This window comes from Primulina tabacum, chromosome 6 (assembly GCF_025594145.1).
Source record: "Primulina tabacum isolate GXHZ01 chromosome 6, ASM2559414v2, whole genome shotgun sequence".
Taxonomy (NCBI): Eukaryota; Viridiplantae; Streptophyta; class Magnoliopsida; order Lamiales; family Gesneriaceae; genus Primulina; species Primulina tabacum.
Window position 1 is genome coordinate 37,346,284 of NC_134555.1, and position 23,231 is coordinate 37,369,514.

A 23,231-nucleotide genomic window follows, 5' to 3' on the forward strand; every position below is an offset into this window, starting at 1 on the left:
CATTGAATTAACATATCTATACAATGATATGATATTGTCTACTTTGATACTAATCTCTCATGGATTTTCTTTGGCCAACGGAGATATCTGAAATATCTACTAAATAAAATACAACTAGAAATTTTTTTTTAAAGCTCATTTTTGAAAATTTTATCTTTATGCATGTAGGCAACATTATCTGAAAATTTCACATTTTAAAATAAAAGTAATCAACTAACATATGAAAATACTGCAGTTTAAAAATAGAATTCGTCAACCCTCAACATACGTTTTAAAATAAAATAAATATGAAACGTGTGAAGTTCCTGATAACCATCAACATAATAAAAAGAATGAGTATGAAAATATCCATCCACTCCTAACTCAAAACATAATATGCGGAAAATACGGTCCTTGGGTTCGCATGTGCACAACCAACTATGCATACTCAGTCTTCGGAACCTTCAATCTCCTGATCAATATGCTCACATGCATCATTCACAACTAGTAAGTCTAAAGACTCAACACACCTGTTAAGTTATGACGAGTATATATACATAACATGCAACAGTGAAAAGTACTGTAATCAACATACATTTCATGATCTTAAAAACGTAAACGTAAACATAATAAGACACACCGTGTCGAAACATGTCTAAATATATCATCATATACGTATTCATTTTCTTTAATTGAATCCAGTTTATTAGTTGTGACTTTCGTATCAGCTCTATTCGATTGATACATCTACGTATAACCGTGGTACCCGGCGACGGGGACATCAACGAGAGCATTACCCATCCACTGAACATTAGCTTTGTATATCATTGTATACATATTCGTATTAGTCACAACCAACTCTCATCCTTCAAAACATGTCATCATTTTCATCGCTTATCAAAATCATGCATATATGTAATTTTTCTTAAAATCAAGCATGCAACGTATTTTTCACAATTACATAAAAAGTCATATACATGATAACACAAACGTTTAAAACATCTCAAATCGTGTTTAGGGCGCTGCCAGGACTAAAAACTCAACTCGGGTACAAAATGATCATTTTCCCCTAGGAACCCTAATTGACTATTTTACTCATGGACTTCAAGATTTCGATCCGAATCCAACCAAACTCCTTAAAATACCTCAAAATATATTTATAAACATTTCCTAGAGGTAATCTCTAGCCCGTTCTGTAACTTATATGATTCGTTTTAATATCAGGACCGGGGTCTCGGTTTTAACCCGAATCAACCCGAAACTTAACCAAATTTTTCCCAACTCATACGTGACTTGAACCTACATGACCAGCCCCTAAACCAATCTTTCCAGACCCCTTAGGACCTACGAACCACGCCTGAAAGTTTCTGGAATTTCCAGCGCACCTACCACGAAATCCTAGTTTTATCCTAGCCTCGATTTCTCGACTCTAGCCCAAACCGACAAGGACCAACCCCGAGCCAACCCTTCCTAGACCACCCCTGGACTCTCGTGGACCAAAATGACCCTATCCCTCATCCCCATGCATGTTGTGGAGCGTAAAAATCCGATAGCCCCTTCGATCGAACCACCCGATCCACTCCTCAACCAAACACTTTCGATCGGTTTCAAGACCACAACCAGCTGTTCATAGCCCTCTTCCAGCCCTGTCACGGACCCAAGAGGTTCATCTTCCTAGCTGGAATCGAGCCATGTACGGCTGCAACACCCTAATCTCTCGATATAGCCATAGCTGAGCCCTAACACAAGCACAACCCGTCGTCTTTCCCCTCAACTCGGCCGACCCTTGCCTCCAACCCTTAGACACCTTGACTCTCGACATTATCAGCCCCCTAGCAACCCAAGTCGACAGCCCCTTACACAAGAATAGCAAAAATTAACGTGAGTATATAACAAAAAGATGCATTTTTCATGTCAAAGCTTCGCAAAAATGATACCACGTGATAAATAAAAGAATTCCTCGTACAAATACATATACATCAGCATATAAATGGCATGAATAATGAGAAAAAAAGGGATACATGACGTGTCTTTGCGTTAAAACGCTCGAACACTTGGATATCTATGCATAAGACGAGCACCGGATAGGTGGAGGATGATTATCTTTGAAAACTCTTGAAGAATTTGAAGTGGATGCTAGTTCTTTTCGTGAGGATGCTGTTGAAAGAGAGGGAGGGGGCGGCCGAGTGTTTAGGTTTAGGGTTAGGGTTTTATTTTTAGTGTTAATTATAATAAATGTTAGTATAATGGGCCTTTAATTAAACTAATTAAGTTTAAAAGGATTTTAGGGTCATTATGCAATAAAATAGCCTCATCGAACCCAAAAACACTACCGAGAAATATTTCGTTTAGGTACATTTTAGAAAATATTGTCTGAACCCGCAAAAAGTTCTCCGAATCGTTAAAATTTGCGCATCGGTTTAAAATATGATCCGGAGAGTAAAAATACCCAACCAAAGCTCATTTTCAAAAATCACACTTAAATACACCGTATATTAAATAATTAAAACTAAATATTAAATAAAAATATTTTTCCTCATTATCTCCGGTCTCCGTTACTCGTTCGAGTGTGAAATGCAACTTAAAACCCTAATGCATGAGACTTTAAATAACCAAGAATCAACACCTAACCATGCAATAATCATGCAATAAATGCATAAAAATCATTAAACACATATTTTAAATAAAAACCTTAGATTGCATGCAGTCAGGTTACGTAGTTCGAATTTCCTAGACCTTACAATATCTTTTTATTTTATTAACTAATATTCTTCTCCTTATATTTTCGATATAGGACTTTGATTGTATTCTCAACAATTACAATTTTTTTGCAACCATAACATTTATTAGTGTGTTGTCTCCTATCTATAATTAACCTTTCAAGTTTTTGTGGTAATGCTTTGTTTTTTGTTTTTGTTTTCGTTTTTGTTTTGAGTTTAGATAAAATACAATCTTTCAATAATCAATATTGTAATAGAGGTAAATTAAGGATTTCGAGTGAAATTTTAGGAGAAATACCAGGTTTGAGTGTTTGATTTCTCATTCACTCTATTGTTTTTCGGCAGCACCCTTAGCTGCTCCCCCATATATCATCAGTCTCTGAATTGAGCGTCGGAGGGGCTACGCCGGGACACCCTCCCGGTCCCGCGGCCCTTTTAACGGTCTTCTTCGTGATTTCAGGCTCAGGACAAATTCGAAACATGTGTCTGGACTAGTGACACTTGCTGGAATCGGACCCTAAATTTCCCGTGAGTATCAATGTTTATAATATTTTTTAGAAGTAATAACTAAGCACTTACTCTTAAATATTTGTGCAACACAGATCAAGAGGGATTAATTCAAAGATACCCAAGAATATTGATAAATATTTTGGAAGCAAAAATAAAATAATTAGAGAAGAAATTATTGATAATTTGATTCATATTTTTTTAAAGTATTTCACTATAAATTTTTAAAAATATATTTGGTTTGGATATAAAATTTTGGAAGTAGCTAGTGTGTCCATAATAATAGCTCCCAACCACTAGTACCATATATGCTGCTGTATTCCAAATGTAATTTTCTATCACAAAATAATAGAGAAAGTTCAAACAAAAACTCACCAATCTTCACGTGTATGTGGCTACATATCTAGCTATCCGCCCCGTTCAAATTAAATGATGTTTACCGAGTTGTCTTAATGCTAATTCCTTCTACATTAGCACCAATAATTGGTTCGTGTGTGTTTCAAATTCATGGAATAGCTGATGGTAATATCGTGACTCCAATTTTATATCGTATAATAGTCCAACCATCACATGTCGACCATTATCCTAGTAGATGAAATTCTCGCACTCCAACTGTTCCTTTTTTTCTAATAATTTCACTGATTGTATGCAATCTATGAAAATCAAACACATGATATTGAATCTGATATCAATTGTAGGATCAAGCGCTTGTTGTTTTACCAAAAATCATAACTGATAGTAACTATACAATTTCACTCTTGTAAATCATACAACAGTCCAAGATCAACGTTTCGACCATTTTCCTAACATGGGCCATTAATTCATCCCAACGAAATGACTTTCAGAAAATTTTGGATGAATTTTTTTAGATATAATTTACTTTTGGAAAATTATAATATTGATTTTATATATTAATTGTTATAGTAGGTGTCCGGCAAACCAACTTGTGGCTAGGGCTTTTATTGACTCTAATGTAAAACAATCTTTATTTTAATAATATTTTACGATTTTATTCGATTATGGTATTATACTTTATCTGTATACTTATGCAATCAACATAGATAAAATCCTTAATTATACTTTAATACAAATGAATCGTAATTCGATGTTGAAACTCATTTGTAAACACTTAGGGATGGCAATGAGTAGGGTATGGGTCGGATTTCATACATCCATCCCCATACTCATTTATTAAATTCACCCCCTACCCATCCCCATACCCATCGGATATTGAATTTCATCCTCATCCACATACTCGTCGGATTATCGGATACTCATACCCTACCCGAATACCCTATTATCATATACAACTGAATTTTTTCAAATTTAAATTTTTTCAACTAAGTTATGAATATTTAAAAAATTATTTAAATGAACAATAAGAAAAATTATTAATGATAAAAATTTGCAAAATAAACTTTATAGAAAAATAACAAAATATTAAAAATAGCTCAAGTTAAAAAAAAAATCAAAACCAAAACCAATAAAAAAACAAAGTCACGTACATTCCAAACTTCCAAAATTAATTGGTTAAAAAAACCATAAAATGAATTGGGAAATATGCAAACAAAAAAGGAATACAATGAACCATAATCAAGAAATAAAGTATTTTTCAATTTTTGAAGTCAAAGATGAAATAAATTTACCGGTGGAGAAGATGAGAAATTGAATGAAAAATAAAATAGTGGTAAAACCTTGAAACGTAAAAGTGAAAGTGAAAGGAAAGAGAAAACAAAAGTACCGATTTACTTGGATTTGAGAAGATGAATCTTTAATATAAATAAATATAATTACTATATATATATATACATATATATATATATATATATATATATATTTATATATATTAATTTAAACGGATATTCGGGTCGGGTGTAGGTCGGATTATATCAAACCCGCCTCCATACCCGAACCCGAAAATCCCCATATCCGATTACCCAATTATTTAATCGGGTCTAAAAATCCCTCCATACCCTCTTCTATTCGAGTCGGGTATCGGATCCTCCAACGGGTTCGGAGGAAATTGCCATCCTTATAAACACTGTATAATCTAAATTTGTTCCTAGTTGATTCAGACGCCTAAAACATGGATAAAGGTCGCTTGAGCTCGAGACTAGCTACTCTCTATCGGACTTTCCAAGTGGTTATCACTTATCGAGTGGAATAGTCCGTAGTTATGGTTGTACACCATTAGTCCTTTGACCCGGGACAATGTAGGGGCTATACATACTAGCATGCACTTTGATCCGTTTACCGACTCCATCGAGGGTCATCAGGTGGCGACGTTGGGTGTAGTTTCGAAATATGTAGGAGAATACATTGTAGTCGGGGATTCACCGTTCGACTACGAGTGAAGATATCATATGTAATCTGATGAGTTAATAGTGCAAGGAGCCTCTGGCCAGAGCAAGAAATGTACTTTAGGGAAGGTGTTTTCCTAGTTGCACATACAATGTCACTGTTAGTACTCAAAAATAAATCGCATCGTTATCGAATTCACATGCAACTCTCGATATACCAATGGTTGCAGATTCGATCGGGATATATGTGTTGAAGGGACCGTATTGTACGCTAACCACGACTAAAGGTTTTTGCAGGCACTATCAGTGATACCTAGGAGATCATGGGGCGATGCTACTAGATGCTCTTACCATGATCCGATGGGTGCAATCGGAAATGAGTTCTGACATCTTGATCAAAGAGTTGATGAAAAGAATGGGGTTAACTAAGGTAAACCCGAATAAGAATAAATATTATTCTGAATCACATGGAAATGTGAATCCACGGCTAGCTGTATCCCTGAACCATTGAGGGTCACACAAGTATCGGATTCTGTGTTCCCGTTGAGATAGTCAAATTTCAAGGAGTTGGAATTTGGCGACTATAGTTTAATGGAGATCAAACAAGAAGCTTATAAAGAAGTTTATGAGCTGATTCCATAGGACGGAAGAAATGGAAGTGGGCATGATTGCTAGATAAGGAAGGAGAGTGGAACTGCCTATTTTGTGAAGGAGTTCACTAAAATTGGCAGCTGCCCAATATGGTAAGTTAAAATTTTGATCTTCGAAATTTTCGATTTTCATTATATGAACAAGATTTGTATCCTTGGTACATCGGCGCTCTCGGATCGTCAATCAGGGTTATAATGAGTTCGGAATCATTTTTTAGTGAATTTGAAATTTACTAATTAAATGATTGTGCTAGTAGTGGTGACTACTAACATGCATAAATTCTCATAAATATTCTAGAGGAGTCTAGAATTAAATTAACTAAGGAGTTAGTTTATAAATTAAATAATAGTTATTTAATTTAATATATATATATATATACATGTATATATTTTATATAGTGATATAAAATGTGTATATGATATTATTATATCATGTATCATTAAAGGTTAATAAATACATTATATATGAATTATATGGGAGTTTACAATATAATGAAATTATTAGAGTCCTTGTGGGAGAGGGACTCCTATTTAGATTAGGAGTCTCACTCTATATATATACCACTAGGACTCATAACTACTAACCTAGTTTTTTCACACAAAAGAAAAACAAAAATTTATCTTCCCTAGAAAAACCTCTCGGCCACCACAAAGAAAAAGAAATAAAATTGTTGGTTTTTTGGTTTTTTTTTTTATTGCCGCGCCTCCATCGTTGCATCATCTCTGGATTTTATAAATTCGGAGATTGCAGTCTCAACGCACAAATTGTTTGGAATTACTAGTGCAATCCAAACAAGGAATTCAGTTTCTGATCGTGGATCCAATTAGACGATTAAATGAGAAGAGCCGTTCGTATGGATTTACAAGAAGGACTATCTCCGCGTAAAAATCGGAATAGTTTGAAGTCCAAGCGTTAAAAACGCAAATGTATAATCATAAACGCCCTATGAATGTTTTTAAACACACAAGGCCCAAAAACAAAAATTTTTAACTTTCCCTGCGTCTTGGATGTGAGAATATGATGTCCCAACAGACCTCTCTGCAATTAATATTGTCAAATTTCAATCTTAGTTATTTATATTAGTTTTATTTTTTTTTTGAAATTTTAGTACTTTCTCCAACATGATACTCACGAGGGTTTGTGTCAAAAAATAACCGAACTTCCAAAAATTGAAAGATACAAAATTAAAACTAAAATTGACGACAAAATTGCAAATAGACAAACATTTAAAACCATAATTACAATTTTTTTCTCTTTTTTTCTTTAAGTTTTTCAAATAATTGTAGTCAAACTCGCGATATTATTCTTCGAAAAATGTTTTACAAAGAACTATACATCAAGGCTGTGTTTGGATTTGATTTTAAAACTAAGAATTACGGTCTTTAAAAAAAATAATAATAATAATACAAATATAATTAATTGCATACATAATTAGAATGACTCTGTCACAATTATGGGGGTTTCCTTATTTGAGGTTTTTAATTATATTAAATGACAACTTACTCACATGATCTAATAGTATTGAGATATCAAAAAAATCACTCTCGTGGAGGATAGACTAAATCCTCATAGCTCTTAGCATAGGAGGAAAATGATAACTTTTATTAATTATACAATTTTACCACGAAAAAATACATATATATAAAAAGATGATATTATTTAATAGAAAAATGATTTTTTTGTCCATTAACTTGCTCAATTTTGGGTTTGGGTCCACTAACTTTTCAAAGTTTAATTTTGTTGGCTAATTTTTAGTTTTCGACTCTTTTTGGTCAGATGGTGGATGTGGCATTTGACGAGTCATCAATTTTCAACATCACATCATCATTTTCGATGACATATAAGTATTTTTCGATATCACATCAGAATTTTCAGTGTCACATCGACAATTAAACCAAAATATTCAAAAATTAAAAGTTAGTATATCAAAACAAAACTTAGAAAAACGAGTCGACCAAAACCAAGATTTAAGCAAATTAGTAGACCAAATAACTATTTTTCTATATTTTTTACAACCTGAGACAAAGTGATCTTTCACTTTCCCCGTGAATTTTTAATAAGATTAAATTATTATTTAATATGTTATTCTTCTTAAATTAAATTTTCAAATAAATATGTTAAACTCATGTCAATGAAGATTTTTTTATTCAATCCATTTTCATTTTATCAAGTTGAATCTATTCGAATTAGGGATGTAAACGAGTCGAGTCGAACAATATCATGCTCGAGTTTGCCTCATGTAAGGTGTATATAGGCTTGAGCTCTTTTAAGCTTGTTTGGCTCGTTAATAGCTAATTTATCATGTTTAAAGAGTCTGGCTCAAGTTCGATTTGTTAAGAGGACTCGATTTCGAGCTCGTTAAACAAGATCATTCCTGAGCTCGTTTTCGAGCTCGTCGTGCATTCTTAGCCAAAATGTCAATTAAGTTATATGAGAATTTAAGGGGGCATGCTTCTTATTTTATAGCATTTTAATCACTCCCCTTACGCACAAATTTCTACGTGTTCAATGCAAGTTATTATTGTACACTCAAAGCCCAAAAAAATTAGTCGATCTCGGGCTCGCTAACAAGCTAGCGAGCTTAGAAGCCAAATATCCTTAAATTCGAGTTCGGCTCCATAATTTTAACGAACAATCTCAAGCGAAATTTCTAGCGAACCGAACTCCTAGTAGCTCTTGAACGGCTTAGGTCGTATACCTCCCTGATTCTGATTATCGGTCAATATTGGACCAAACCAGAGCAATATTCCATGAAGAGAGTTTTATTTTCAATATACTTTTCAAAAGCTCTAGAAAGTCAAAGCAAAACATCGCCAATAATACAAAGAAAGAAGTCACCAAACAACCTAATCTTTTTCAAACTCGACTTCTTGTAGTTAGTAAATACTTTTCATCCCTCTTTTTACATATGTAAATGTGTATATATATAAGAAATTAATCAAAAAAATTTGCAATTTTCTTAAAAACCCAATAAAAAATTAGTTCAAAAGAGTGGTTGTAGTTTAGTTATGACCATTAAATGCAGCTCACGCAATAATAGGTCGCCCACCTCTCGCATGAGCCACCTATATCAGTTTCACCCCTTATCTTTAAATTATATTGAAGATTTTTTTCAAAATATATATTTTTTTATTGAAGATTGCATTATTTTTTTATTTTTCTACATGATGACTTGACCAAATGCTATTCAAAAATACCAAGCTGTGAAATTATGAATATGCCCCGACTCACCGTCCTTCACCCTGTATATATAAGTCCATAAATTCATTAAATTAAGTACTTATATTCATAAAATTCGGTGGAGAAGGAAGCCATTCCTGCTGAAATTTGCTTCGAGGAAGAAAAGAATGATGGAGAAAGAAGAAGACGTAAATGTTTATTCCCCAGAAGAAATCAAAGAGAAAAATGAGGAGAAGATGAAGATCGGCTTGATGAGAAATATCGTTGAAAAGCAAGTGTCTGGTTGCAAGGTATGTATTTATACGCACAAATACTTATAGATCTTTACCATATATATATATATATATATATATATATATATATATTTCATGAGCTTTAATTTTATATCCTTTTTATTGAAGTTCTAATTATGTAATTTATCAACCAAGCCTTGTCAAGAAAAATGAGTGGCAACATACCCTCAAAAGCTTTATAAGAAAAATATGTTTAATATAAAACAAAAAACAGATTTAAAGTTCGTTAAAATAGCCGAAAACTTTATAAAACAAGAACTTAGAATGTTAATCGGTTAGATAAAATTCTTGAGAATTGTATATATGGATTTGGACAATCATCTTCTCTTAAGGCTGGTTTTTAAGGTTGAGTTAAGTAAAAGTCTCAATCTTAACATGGAATTAGAGCTTATGTTTCACCGTTATGTGTTGGATTGCTCATAGTTGAGCCACCGTTCTACCTATAGTGGGTCATTTGAAAATTTCACGATCCAAATATTGATTTTTGGACGTGAGAGGGTGTGTTAGTTGTCCAATCGGTTAGATAAAATACCTGATAGATGTATATATAAATTTGGACGATTATTTTCTCTTGAGTTAGCTTTTAGAGTTTGTTAAGTTCATGTCACAATCTTAACATGAAACATGTTTGAAAAACTCTATGAAGCAGCCAGCGCAACATCAGTGTTAAGTAACTTTCCTTCCAGAAATTCAAACAAGAATGCTATATGAATCAGCAAAGTATGCAACACAAGAACAAAAATAAGAAACACATAATTTTACTTCGGATTAAGAACTCCAAAGTTCTGGGAAACACCCCAGTTGAATCCATTATAGAACAACTGTACCGAATTCCAACTTTTCACAGAGACATTACAAGATCAAAGAACAAAGCTATAAGAACGTTTTTGAATGATCTGATCTCCTCTCGTTGAAAAAATACAGAAGGGGATGAACGCTTGTAATTGAAAAGAAATGCTCTCTACACTGTTTCAGAAAATCTATACTGTCAAGAAGAATGAATAAACAAACTATCCCTTTACGTAATCTGAGAGGAAGGATGATGAGGCATGCCAGCCGGAGTATGATGGATGATGGCTCCGTATTCTAAATCTTGACCGTCCAAGTCAAGTTTTGAGTGTGTATATATATATATATATATATATATATATATATATTGCATGTGTACATTCAGAAACGGAGCCAAGGGGGCGAGTGGCGACACCTTGTCCCTACTCAACTCTCCCCTGCATTAAGAAAAGTAATTAAATTTATGTACGGTGAAGAACCCTAAAAAATCTAAAGTAATTAATGTTTGAAAATAAAAATGAAAAACAGGAAAAAATTTTAATTAGAATGTTTGGTAAATAAGTGATTCTAATATTAGTATTTTTAATAAAATATATCAAAATTACTTTTAGTTGATAACACATGTATAGCTCTTTAAATTTATTGGGAGTAAAAACATCTAAATATATTTCAATTTATTTACCAAAATGTCATAATCATTTTGAAAATTCAAAATCACCATGAAACTGGATTTGATATTTTGATTAAATCAAGAAGAAATTGATGCAAAATCTGAAATTAAGAAAAACAAAAAACTACTTTTTTTAATGATTACTGAAAAATCATTTTATTTTTAGATATTACAAACACTATATAAACTAATTTTTTAAATGATAACCGAAAAATCATTTATTTTTAGATAGGCAAAAACTCGTGTGAGACGGTCTTACGGATCGTATTTTGTGAGACAAATCTCTTATTTAGGTCATCCATGAAAAGTATTACTTTTTATGCGAATAGTATTATTTTTTATTGTGAATGAGACCGTCTCACAATAAACCTACTCTTTTAGATATTACAAACACTATATAGAGGTCAGTAGCAAAGAGTTTCTATATCTTCGGTTCTTGAAATTATATTGGAATATTCACACTAACTCAAGAATGGAGATCATATAAGAAAAACTAAATCTATTTTTTTAAAAGTTGAGAAAAGATTGTCATATTTGGGTATAAAACCTGAAACCTCGTCCAAACTTAAGAACTTGATTCGAGATGAACTACAAATCATCGTCAAAATTACTTCGTCCAAACTTAGGATCTTGATTCGAGATGAACTACAAGATTCCAGATGAACTACAAGTCATCGTCAAAGCTAAATCAGGCTTAGTTGATAAACTGTAGCATCGCCTCAAATTTAAGCTGTTGTGGACAAAAATAATAACGTACCCTTTAAGGTACGTATTGCTTGACCAACTGCCTGCTAACGCATTCAATAAGAAACAAAAAACAAAAATGTCACAAGAATACACAAGTAATTTCACATGGGCTCCCCAACCCATTAATGAAAAAAAATCATATAATGTCTTCATTTGGAATTTAATTTAATATTATCAGTGATGAAATATATAATAACTTATTAATATTTGAAAGTAATTTATGTACGTTTAAGTTTGTTTCTTCTAGATTTTTTTTCCTTTTTTCTAGAAATTCTGTTGACGCAGAGTTTGTTTAACAAAATTATAAAAATGGTGCTTTAATTTAAAATAAAAAATTTGTTGACAATCCTTTTTCTTTTGCAAGATATTATATTAATTTAAATAAATTAAGGTTCTTTTAGTTTACTATGAAATGTAACAAAATACAGGACAAAAAAAGAATAATGTAATAATGAAAAATCACTTTATTTTATTTAAAAAAAATGAAATATAACTTAAAATTAAATTAAAATAACAATTATTTTCGTGCATGATTAAAATTTTATGTGTGTGTTCTTCTATATTTTTATGGACATTATATTGGAGAATTTAATATAAGTCTTTGAATAACTACTAAACTTATTTACAAGAAAAAAAATTAATCATGATCAATAAGCACATTATTATCTATTTAATTATACTGGGAAAAAAAGTGTGGCATGGTTTTATATATATATATTTGTGTGTGTGTGTGTGTGTGTAATAATAATAATAATAATAATAATAAATTGATAGATATGTGTAACATAACCTCCTATCCTCAGCATTGTGAATTCTAAAATCCAAATCTATTAATAGTATTATAGAATTAACTAGAACTAATATCGATTAAATTAGCACGCTTGTAATAGATGTTACGAGTGCCTACAAGTAAAGATTTGATCTGTCGCATGAATTTGAATCATTCGATTTTAAATCTTCGTGTATCTACAAGCAACAGGATGTAGATGATTCGACGCTAAGAAGATTTCTTCGTGCACGCGATTTAGACGTGGAGAAAGCCTCGGCGATGTTTTTGAATTACCGTAAATGGAAGCAAACATTTATTCCCAAGGGTTTTGTTTCGGCTTCAGAAGTCGGAAACGAAATAGCACAAAACAAGATGTTCAAGCAGGGAACAGACAAGAAAGGCCAACCCATTGCGGTAGTTTTTGGTGCAAGGCATTTTAAGTGCAAAGGAGGAATAGATGAATTCAAACGTAATTATTTATTGGAATTAAATTAAATTGTAGTTCTTGATTTTTTTTATTTTTTATTTTTTGCTAATTCGTTGCTCAAAAATTAATTTGCTCATTTTTTTTCAGGGTTTCTGGTGTTCAGTCTTGACAAATTGTGTTCAAGGTACGTACCATTTTCTATTATTTATATAATATTATATTACATAAATAATTAAAATCATTATTATTTTTATAATAAAACTATATATGTAAAATAATAGTCTTAAATATACATGTTGTTAATAATCAGGTTGTTAATTGGCTATTCCAAAATTGAATTAGTTTATTAATAACTCAAATAAGTTACATAAGTTATTTTAAATGTAAATTTAATACGCATGTAAATATATTAATAAGTTTATAAATAGATATGAGATTAAATAAATTATTAAAAATATTTTCAAAATATTCATTTTATAGAAAAGTTTAAAATAGATGAATTAGAGGTAAGTTTTTGTGGTTAATGCAAAAGTTACCTTATTTGATTGCTGTAAATTAGAATTATTGGTTTGATCGAGATAATCTGATCAATAAAAATGAAAATTAAATATAAGTTTTCACCATTATTTATACATATCAAAAGAATGTGTTACGTATATAAAAATAATTTAACTTATGTATATAATTTGCTAACATATATTTTAACATTTTCTATAAAATTTAAAACCCTTTTTAGGGTTGATGATATATTTTTATTAAATTTAAACATATAATGAGATCAGTAGGCAATTGGTCGTACTTATCTTTTAAATAAAAATCGATTTAATTCCTTACATATTTATTAGAGAGACAATAGTAATATTTTTTTATTATTTATATTAGATGTTGATTTATTTTTTATTTTTTTAAAAAAAGAATTGAAAATAATTTGCAAATATTTTTCTCTATTTTAGCTACCTTGCCTTTCTTGATGCCTTTCAGGATAACAGATGGACCTGAAAAGTTCATAATTATAGGAGATTTAAAAGGATATGGCTATCGTAACAGTGATGTTCGCGGTTACCTTGCAGCCCTTTCAATTTTACAGGTTAGTTCTTGTTTAGATGTAATAATTGTCTGTACTTATATAACAATTGAAACATGGTGTTTGAGGTGTTAAACAGTTTAAAACATTAGAGTTACAGTGTTAGTTACAGTCAAATATAGTTTTTGGTAAAACGACAAACACTCGATCTTACACACACCAAACCAAAAGGGCTTATTAGTTACTAACTAATGAAGTTCCTGGAATGAAATCTTGCGATGCATGATTTAACAATTCTGGCTGGTTGTTTGTTTGTTTGTTTAATGATCCATCCATTGCAGGATTACTATCCGGAAAGACTTGGGAAAGTGCTGGTTATTAACGCACCCAACATATTTATGACACTGTGGAAGATCATTTACCCATTTATCGACAAAAATACCAGAAATAAGGTAATTGCAACATTTATATATATATATATATATATATATGGCTTCGTGAGATATTGAAAAGTGGCGCTTAATTTGATTAAAATTAAGTAACGAAGGTGGAAGGTTTGGATATTAATGCGGCTCGATGATGAATGTAACATAATTTTCTTTATAAATATAGATCGTTTTCGTCGATAACAAGAGAATGAAGGCTACTCTGCTAGAAGACATAGAGGAATGCCAGCTTCCAGAGATTTATGGTGGAAAACTGCAGCTTGTTCCCATTCAAGATTGCTAGCTAATATACTAAAAACATATGATCCATCATGTCGTAAACAAAAGGAAAACTTGTTCAATATAAGTAGAGATATGATATAGTAATTGGACGAATTTAGTTCGATCAGTGGAGATGAAACATCAAGGGTTTTTACTTTTAAAGAGACCTTTTTAGTTACTGCGTTTTGGTGAAATTAAATATTTTTCATAATTCCAATATTTTCTTTTTTTATGTTGGAATTGATAAAAACTAGAATGAATTCTAGTTTGATATGAAATCATAAGACATTATCTTATTACTGAAAGAATTATTGCGCATAAATTAATTGGAAATAAATATTAAAAACTGGTATATTAGAATTGGGTGTTGTGCTTGGTGTAGTCAACACGGCACACAACATAGCAGCGAAAATTTATTATTTAACACGGAAGTAACTTCAACAAATGAATACTTGAATTTAAATTATGCACAAGTACAAAGACTTGTGCACTGCCTCATGGCACAATTTTCACTAGAAAACTTATGTAGATTGTTTACACCTCAAACGATACTAGTGAAGGAAACAAAGATAAATTCCTTGCCACTCCAAGGAATTGAAATATGCATCAAAACCACAAATCAAATCTAGATGCATAAGTCAAACTCGTATTGCTTAAAATTCAAATGAAACAATTCTACGATCAACACTCTGCATCAGTGTTGTTCTTCGAGTGTTGGTAACACCAATCAGCAACACGATCACACGATAGCCGAACCACCCTTGCTTCGTATGCAAATCTCCAAGACCGGAATATATTCCAACAAGACTCCAGTCGCCGTCAAGGTATATTTGTGCCGCGCCAGCATATTGATAATTGACCCTTGTATATATAGTCTCTTCTTTGACCTAGATCTTCATAGATCCTTCACACCTATAAACAAGGAAACTAGAGTTCAATAGGAATCAAACTCCAATTTAAATATGATACCTTATATCTTATAGATAATTTTCCAACTAAATTGAATCATTCCTAATGATAGGAGATATTAAATCTTGAAAAACCAATCTATTAAATTTGTCTAGAAGTGCAAAATCAAAATAATATCAAAAATGAATTCGGAATACAATATTCCTTTCAATTACATATCATTGTTTTATCTTAAGTTTGGCTCATTCCACAAATATAATGTTATTATTCATATTTTATACATATTTCGTCCTCCTCCTTGGAACGAGGGTGTTGACATATTTGATTCACCTACCCTCTATCAATAACACTCATGTACTATGTATCACGCATCGAAACCTGGGTTAATCGACACTGACATTGCTCAACGATCACATAATCGCCAAACAACAAGCCTCGTAGTTCAGTATAAACAAAAACCAGTTTATTTCATAATTAACTTAAAATAATCTTGTCTTATATCGATAATTTCCAAAACGAAATAAAATGTGCGGAAGCATTGTACAACTTGAATCAAAATTTAGGAACAACATAAGCGAGTAATCTTCATATCTCGAAACTTCATCACCAACCCCAAAATATATCATTCATCCTCGTCTACTTAATCTTCGTTCTTATCTAGAGAATGTAGAGTAAGGAGTGAGTGTTTGAGGAAACAGTCAGCAAGTGGGGGTCGATCAGATAGCTAACTGATCAGTTCCCTAAGTTATTTCCTCTAAGAGGACGAAATCATAATATCGGTTATTGTATTCCACCGCATCAGGGCCAAATAAAATAAAATTAAATGTTGGAATTTCCTCACCATTTCAAATGCAAATCATAACAGTGCCTTCAAAAATATTTTTCTCAAAACATGCTTTCAAATATCATTTAACAAATCGAAGGAATAACATATGTCGATCGAATTTTAAGAAACATACATAATTTATTTTTATGCAAATGTGGACACTTATGGAGAATAATGTCAATATATATATATATATATATATATATCAAATAGTACACTTATGAAATGCAAGTGTATATAAGAAAAACACACTTACGAAGAAATATATATAGCAAAATCACACTTATCAAACAAAATAAGTGTGCAAAACTTTTTCATATATATATATATATATATATAAGCACACTTACAAAGAACAAATATGCCAAACATTATATGTAAAAAAAATTACTTACGAAGAATTATATACCGGAAAAACCCACTTACTTTTGGTTCAAATGTACGATTCGAACTTAACCAATACTTAGGTAAAACTTGGTTTGAACATGAGCAACACTTGGACAGCACCTCGGTCAAGATTTGGGCAGCACTTGGACAGTACTACAATGGACGAATGCAGACTCTTCTCTTTGCTTGAAGTGGTCGAGACTTATGAGTGATTTGGAAAGATTTTTTGTGTGGTTTTACACTAAACCAAAAGCCTCTATTTATAGGCCTCCAAAAGTAAGATGAATGATCACTCTATTAATTGTCATTTATCTCACCTTAAATATCATTATTCATGGTCATTAACTTCCTCTTAACGACACATATTCATGACCATTAACCTCAACACATACTCATGGTCATTAACATCCTCTTAATTATCATTATTTTGATCTTAGTATATGTAATTTAATGGCTGATTTATTGTGATTTAAATTAGTCATTAAAATAATGATAAATGATCAATAATGAGAGGAGAATAGTTATTCAATTTTTCAAGATTATTATTATATGAAACTCGAAAATATTGCGCAAAAATGAGCTGAAATTTCTTATGACATACATATCTTCTCATTGCAAGATTTCAGGTTTCCACACTATTGTGATTAATGTTAAAATATCATCGACTCTGAAGATCTATAAATTCTAAAAGAAAAAGATAAAGAAAGAATCTACCATATTTAAAAGGATTAAAAAAAAGTCCCACGAATCAATCCAATTCATATTCAACTAACCATGCACAGGTAGCTCAAAGCAGGATAATGTACTATGAATTTATTTCGTCTCAGATAATAAATATTTTCTGTCGCAAACTAATTTATATTTTATAGTTATAACATTAATTGAGAAGATAAAAATTTGTGTGAGACGGTTTCACGGATCATATTTTGTGAGACGGATCTCTTATTTGGATTATCTATGAAAAAATATTATTTTTTATGCTAAAAGTATTATTCTTGTGAATATCGATAGAATTTACATATCTCATACATAAAAATTCGTGAAATCGTTTCAAACAGACATGGTCAAATGGGAATTCATCAAAGCTTTTGATTTGTTTGGAGGAAAGAGAGCAGTGCGTTGAACAAGGACATCTTAGATGGATTCGAAGCCATTGATTCACTGAACAGAACAGAATCCCACAGAGAGCAATACAACAGTGGCTTCGTACAGTTAACAGAACATGCAAAAACAAAAGCACATTGCCATTCAGTTATTCCCAAGGCACGAGACAAAATCTAAAGCAAAATTTCACTCAAGCAAGGACCTTAAAAGAATCTGTCCTCCTCCCTCCAAGTGTCGAAAGAAACGTTTCTTTAAAGCACCAAATTCTTGTCAAGACCGATGGATCCTGCTGACGCCTTTTCCGCGGCTGCGAGCTTGTTCAAGTGGGACCCCAGAAGTGTTTTCCCTCCTCCTCCGCCGCCACATCCTCCGTTGCATCAGGCTGGCTACTCGGTTAGGCCGAGGGAGCTCCGCTGCCTGGAGGAGATGTTTCAGGCTTATGGGATTAGGTATTACACTGCTGCTAAGATAGCTGATCTTGGCTTCACTGTGAACACGCTGCTGGATATGAGGGACGAAGAGCTTGAGGAGATGATGAACAGCCTTTGCCAGATTTTCCGCTGGGATCTCCTTGTTGGGGAGAGGTACGGAATCAAAGCCGCCGTCAGGGCCGAGAGGCGCCGCCTCGAGGAGGAGGAAGCACGGCGCCGCCACATACTCTCAGGGGACACCACTCATGCCCTCGACGCGCTTTCTCAAGAAGGTTATTTCATGCTTCATTCGTATTATACATGTTTGATGTCCATGTAGATTAGATTAAGTAACTGAGAGTTGTATATTTAAGTCTCAATTTTAACATATAATGAGAGTCAAAGCTCAACGTTGTGTTTTGGATTTTTTATTTGTGATTCAATAATGTCCTATAAATTTTATGCTCTAATTATTCATATTTTAAATATGAGAGATGAGTCTGATCAGATTGACTGAATTACGATCTCGAGAATGTAATATATGGACTTAAACAATATCTTTCTTTAATGTTTCGTTAAGTCCAAATCCGTTTTTGTTACCCTAACTCTTTCTTATTAGTCTAACTAGAGACCAGGTAAAGTTTATTTCTAACAAAGATTGATGGGCACAAAACCAAGAAGTTTTTTTATGCAAAAGTATATTTTATGTTTGACTACTTGGCCAATTGTTGGGTACTTGCGTGCAGAAGTGGAGTCAGGAATATGAATCTGCTCGGGCTAGAATTTTAAATTTTAAAATCTTTGAATATATTAAATTGATCGGATAATATTATGTTAATCCAAAATTATAAAAAATTTACATATAATTTTTTTTAAAAAAAAAAAGGCTAATCCGGATATTTACACATGTGGCTCCGCCATATGAATACTGGAAAGAAACTTCCATTCATATATAATTATATATACATGTTTATGTTTCATGTACCTCTTCGATTTAAAATCATCTACCTCGTTCAATAATGTTATGACATACCTATTCCCACCATGTATGCACGTACCGACTTACTTTGCATGTAAATCTCACGCCAAGTAGGACTATCGGAGGAGCATGCACAACATGAGAAGGAGGCCGCCGGAAGTGGAGGCGGCGGAGGAAGGGCGTGGGAAATGGTGAATTCCAGCGGGAGGAAGCAGCGGCGGAGGAAGAATTATAAAGGTAGATTAAGAATGGCATCAATGGAGGAGGATGACGATGATGAAACCGAGGGGCCGGAGGAAGATGAGAACGGCGGCGGAGGTGGAGGTGAGCGGCAGAGGGAGCATCCATTTATCGTTACGGAGCCAGGGGAGGTGGCGCGTGGGAAGAAGAACGGGCTGGACTATCTTTTCCACCTGTACGAGCAGTGCCGGGAGTTCTTGATCCAGGTTCAGAATATTGCCAAGGAAAGAGGTGAAAAGTGCCCCACCAAGGTTAGTTTACCAACTAAACATTTATTTCAAATTTTATATTTTTATTATAAGTTTTTTGTTGTTCGATTTCGTTTGCATGTTACAAATTACATCTCATTTAGGAAGTTATAGTATATTTTTATATAAAACATAATTTAATACTTATCAAAATGGTGTACTAATTAGGAGAAAAAATCTTCAGCTACATCTTCTGTGTCATTTTCTATAACGTTCTTAATCAACAAATTATAATTTCTTTTAACTTTTCATAATCAATCCATGTGGTAAATTTCTATTGATGATACAGTGGCAGAGCCAGGTTTTCATTTCTACTCGAGATAGAATTTTTTAAACTATGGTTGAGCTAATATTGACAAATAGAGCCCCGGACTACCGGAAAATAAGATAAAATTTTATGTACAAAAAAATATCGGGAAAAACAAGTCACCCGAGCTACTGCCCGGGGCGGAGCAACACATGGCTCCGTCCGTGCAGATTGTTACAGAAAATGTTACTGAAGATTTTTTCTCGTTAAGTAGGGACTGCTCGAGTATGTCTCTTGTGAGACGGTCTCACGAATTTTTATCTGTGAGACTGGTCAACCCAACCGATATTCACAATAAAAAGTAATATTCGTAGCGTGAAAAGTAATTCTTTTTCATGGATGACCCAAATAAGAGATCTGTCTCACAAAATACGACCCGTAAGACCGTTTCATACAAATTTTTGCCGAGACGGCTCATATGATCATGGTTCTCAGATTGACCGCAAATAACTATATTATTCATAAACTAAAAAATTTATTATAACTATTATATACATTTGAAAAATAACAAGAAATCATAGAACTTAATAAAATAACTATTCTAATTAACTATCAAAAGCATTATGTGTACATAAAAACTATTGGCTTTAATTACCCCAATGTTGAGTTAAAACATTTGGAACAAATTATTAGTTTTCCAATTTTTACATATAATTTGAGAAACAAACCTAATTTAATTTTTGTACTTGCATTGAATTATTATATTAATTTTTTTTAAAAAAATAATAATAAAATTAAATAAAAATTTAAAATATAAAAATTTTGGATAATTAATAGTGAACATAAAAAGTTGCAGTTGGGATGTAGACTGTGGTCGCTTTCAAAAATAGAGCCGTACAATTGGGCCTGAATTGGGCTCAGAGTGCAGATCTTCGAAAACCAGCTGTCTTCATGTGAACTCGACAGCTATTGTACGGAGTTCTGGGCCTCTGCTATTGTTTCAAATACAGGCTTCAAAAAGGGGGCCCAATTATCATCATTACACAGCACATATTTAAATTGATTATTTTGTGTGAAGAAAAAAAAATTAATTTTTTGAAATATTAAAACTCCATGTTCTCGTTATATCACCCATGTTCCAAAGAAATGTTTGCAACAAATTCTATTTTTAAATAAACGATTAAATTTATAGATTATAAAGAAGTTGATAAAAATAAAAAAAAATGAGTAGTATTTGAAAACAAAATTGAAAAATTGAACATCAGGAGTGAGTAGTGTTTGATAATTAATATATTCTAATACTAACTTGTGAATAAAATGATTTTTGTAGAAGCTGAATTAACCTCTCGTCAGTTTTTAGATTTCAATTAAATTAAGCAAAATGTAACACATACTGTATTCTTGAAATGTCTTCGTGGATATTCCTCAATGTCCCGATTATTCACAGAAGTTGAGAATCATCTGCTTCTAGAAGAAATCGAAGAATTTCTTGGAGATCCTACGAGATTTGTTGGTTCTTTTTTCTCTGATATATGGTCAGAACTTCATTTGGGTTCGAATCATTCTGAGAGATCCACTGAAGATCGGAAACGGTTGAATTAACAACAAGATTCTTCTTTTGTTCCTTCGAAACGATGATTGGATAAAGAGAATGAGTTGATATATTCACACAAAACTGACTTTTTGAGCCAAAAATCAAAAATCCGTCTTTTTTTAGTTATTGCAAATAGCCAAAAGTTCAAAAAATTACGATAGATCATAAAAAATTCTAAAAATATATATTAAAAAAATCCCACTTGAGTAATTATCCTTATCAAGAGTCCGCTTTAAAGTTCTTAATTCTGATATAATCTTTAAAGTTTTACATAAAAATTACTTAATACCAAAAAAATGTTAATTTATACACACAATATATAATATTTTACACCATTATATTTTGTACAATCAAAAGACCAAACCTTTACATATCTAGTTTGGCTAAATTTTATGATTTGCTTAAAATATCTTCCAAAATATTTAAAGACCTACGAAACGAATACATGTATTTGATCGATAATTCTGGAATGAATGCGAAAACACAGGTGACAAACCAAGTGTTCAGGTACGCAAAGAAGGCTGGGGCAAGCTACATCAACAAGCCCAAAATGCGCCATTACGTGCACTGCTACGCGCTGCATTGCCTCGACGAGGACACCTCCAACTCGATGCGTAGGTCTTTCAAGGAACGTGGCGAGAACGTCGGGGCTTGGCGTCAGGCGTGCTACAAGCCTTTGGTGGCCATAGCCGCGAGGCAGGGTTGGGATATCGATGCCATTTTTAATGCTCATCCTCGCCTCTCGATTTGGTACGTCCCCACTAAGCTTCGTCAGCTCTGCCACGCTGAGCGTAGCAGCGTTGCTGTCGTCTCCACTTCCATGAATGGCGGCTCCGGAGGAGATCAATTGCTTTTCTAACGTGTGTTACTAGGAGTGTAAGCTGCTTTGAGTCAGGGGATAGATGTTGCAGTACTTGTGGCATAGAAGTAATTTGAATCTACTTGATCTAGCGAGTAGCTATTGTAGTAATCCTAAGTTTGTATGTTCCTATGGATATGGAATTTTATTCAATATCTTTCCATTAATGATTTATCACATATCCAATTTTTTGAGGCAAAAGATATACAAAATCATTGATAATCTAATTTATTCTAGTTTTTTTATTCTATTCTAACTTTCAAATAATGTAATTTTTGGGGATATAATAATTGTTCATGCTGGATAGAGGAATCGAAACGTGACGCTTGAGCTACTGTATGGTTTTAAAATATTTGAGTTACCGTTGAAGCATTGTTACCACATGTTATAATTTTTGATAAAATGATAAATGCTCTGTTATACAAGATTTATTTCTATCACGACTCAACTAATATTACATTAATTTAATTAAATAATAAAGTTTGAATTTGAATTTTTTTCTTAAATACATTAAGTCAAATAATTAATAGATATTATTCAAGAAAACTTTCATTGACAAAATGTTTTAATAAACAAAATAGATTATTTAATTTTATTTTTTATCTTTTTCAAATCCTTAATTATAAATTCTAAATTATGAAAATTTTGAAATTTCTCGTCATTTT

General features: G+C 32.3%; 2 protein-coding genes across 4 annotated transcripts; both read left to right on the plus strand.

Annotated features, from left to right (window-relative positions):
- Positions 1-9,411: 9,411 nt before the first annotated feature.
- LOC142548173 (uncharacterized) lies at positions 9,412-14,995 on the plus strand. 2 transcript variants are annotated; one of them, XM_075656498.1, is made up of 6 exons: positions 9,412-9,627; positions 12,810-13,074; positions 13,180-13,216; positions 14,014-14,119; positions 14,398-14,508; positions 14,669-14,995. In XM_075656498.1, the coding sequence occupies exons 1-6, from the start codon at positions 9,505-9,507 to the stop codon at positions 14,783-14,785; spliced, it is 759 nt and encodes a 252-aa protein (XP_075512613.1). In that variant the 5' UTR covers positions 9,412-9,504; the 3' UTR covers positions 14,786-14,995. The 2 variants fall into 2 exon arrangements, with proteins under 2 accessions (XP_075512613.1, XP_075512614.1); XM_075656499.1 differs by having other exon boundaries at positions 9,417-9,627; positions 12,816-13,074.
- Positions 14,996-18,061: 3,066 nt separating this feature from the next.
- LOC142548174 (floricaula protein-like) lies at positions 18,062-22,623 on the plus strand. Of its 2 annotated transcripts, none has more exons than XM_075656500.1 (3): positions 18,062-18,692; positions 19,490-19,869; positions 22,195-22,623. In XM_075656500.1, the coding sequence occupies exons 1-3, from the start codon at positions 18,269-18,271 to the stop codon at positions 22,564-22,566; spliced, it is 1,176 nt and encodes a 391-aa protein (XP_075512615.1). In that variant the 5' UTR covers positions 18,062-18,268; the 3' UTR covers positions 22,567-22,623. The 2 variants fall into 2 exon arrangements, with proteins under 2 accessions (XP_075512615.1, XP_075512616.1); XM_075656501.1 differs by having other exon boundaries at positions 19,493-19,869.
- Positions 22,624-23,231: the final 608 nt, after the last annotated feature.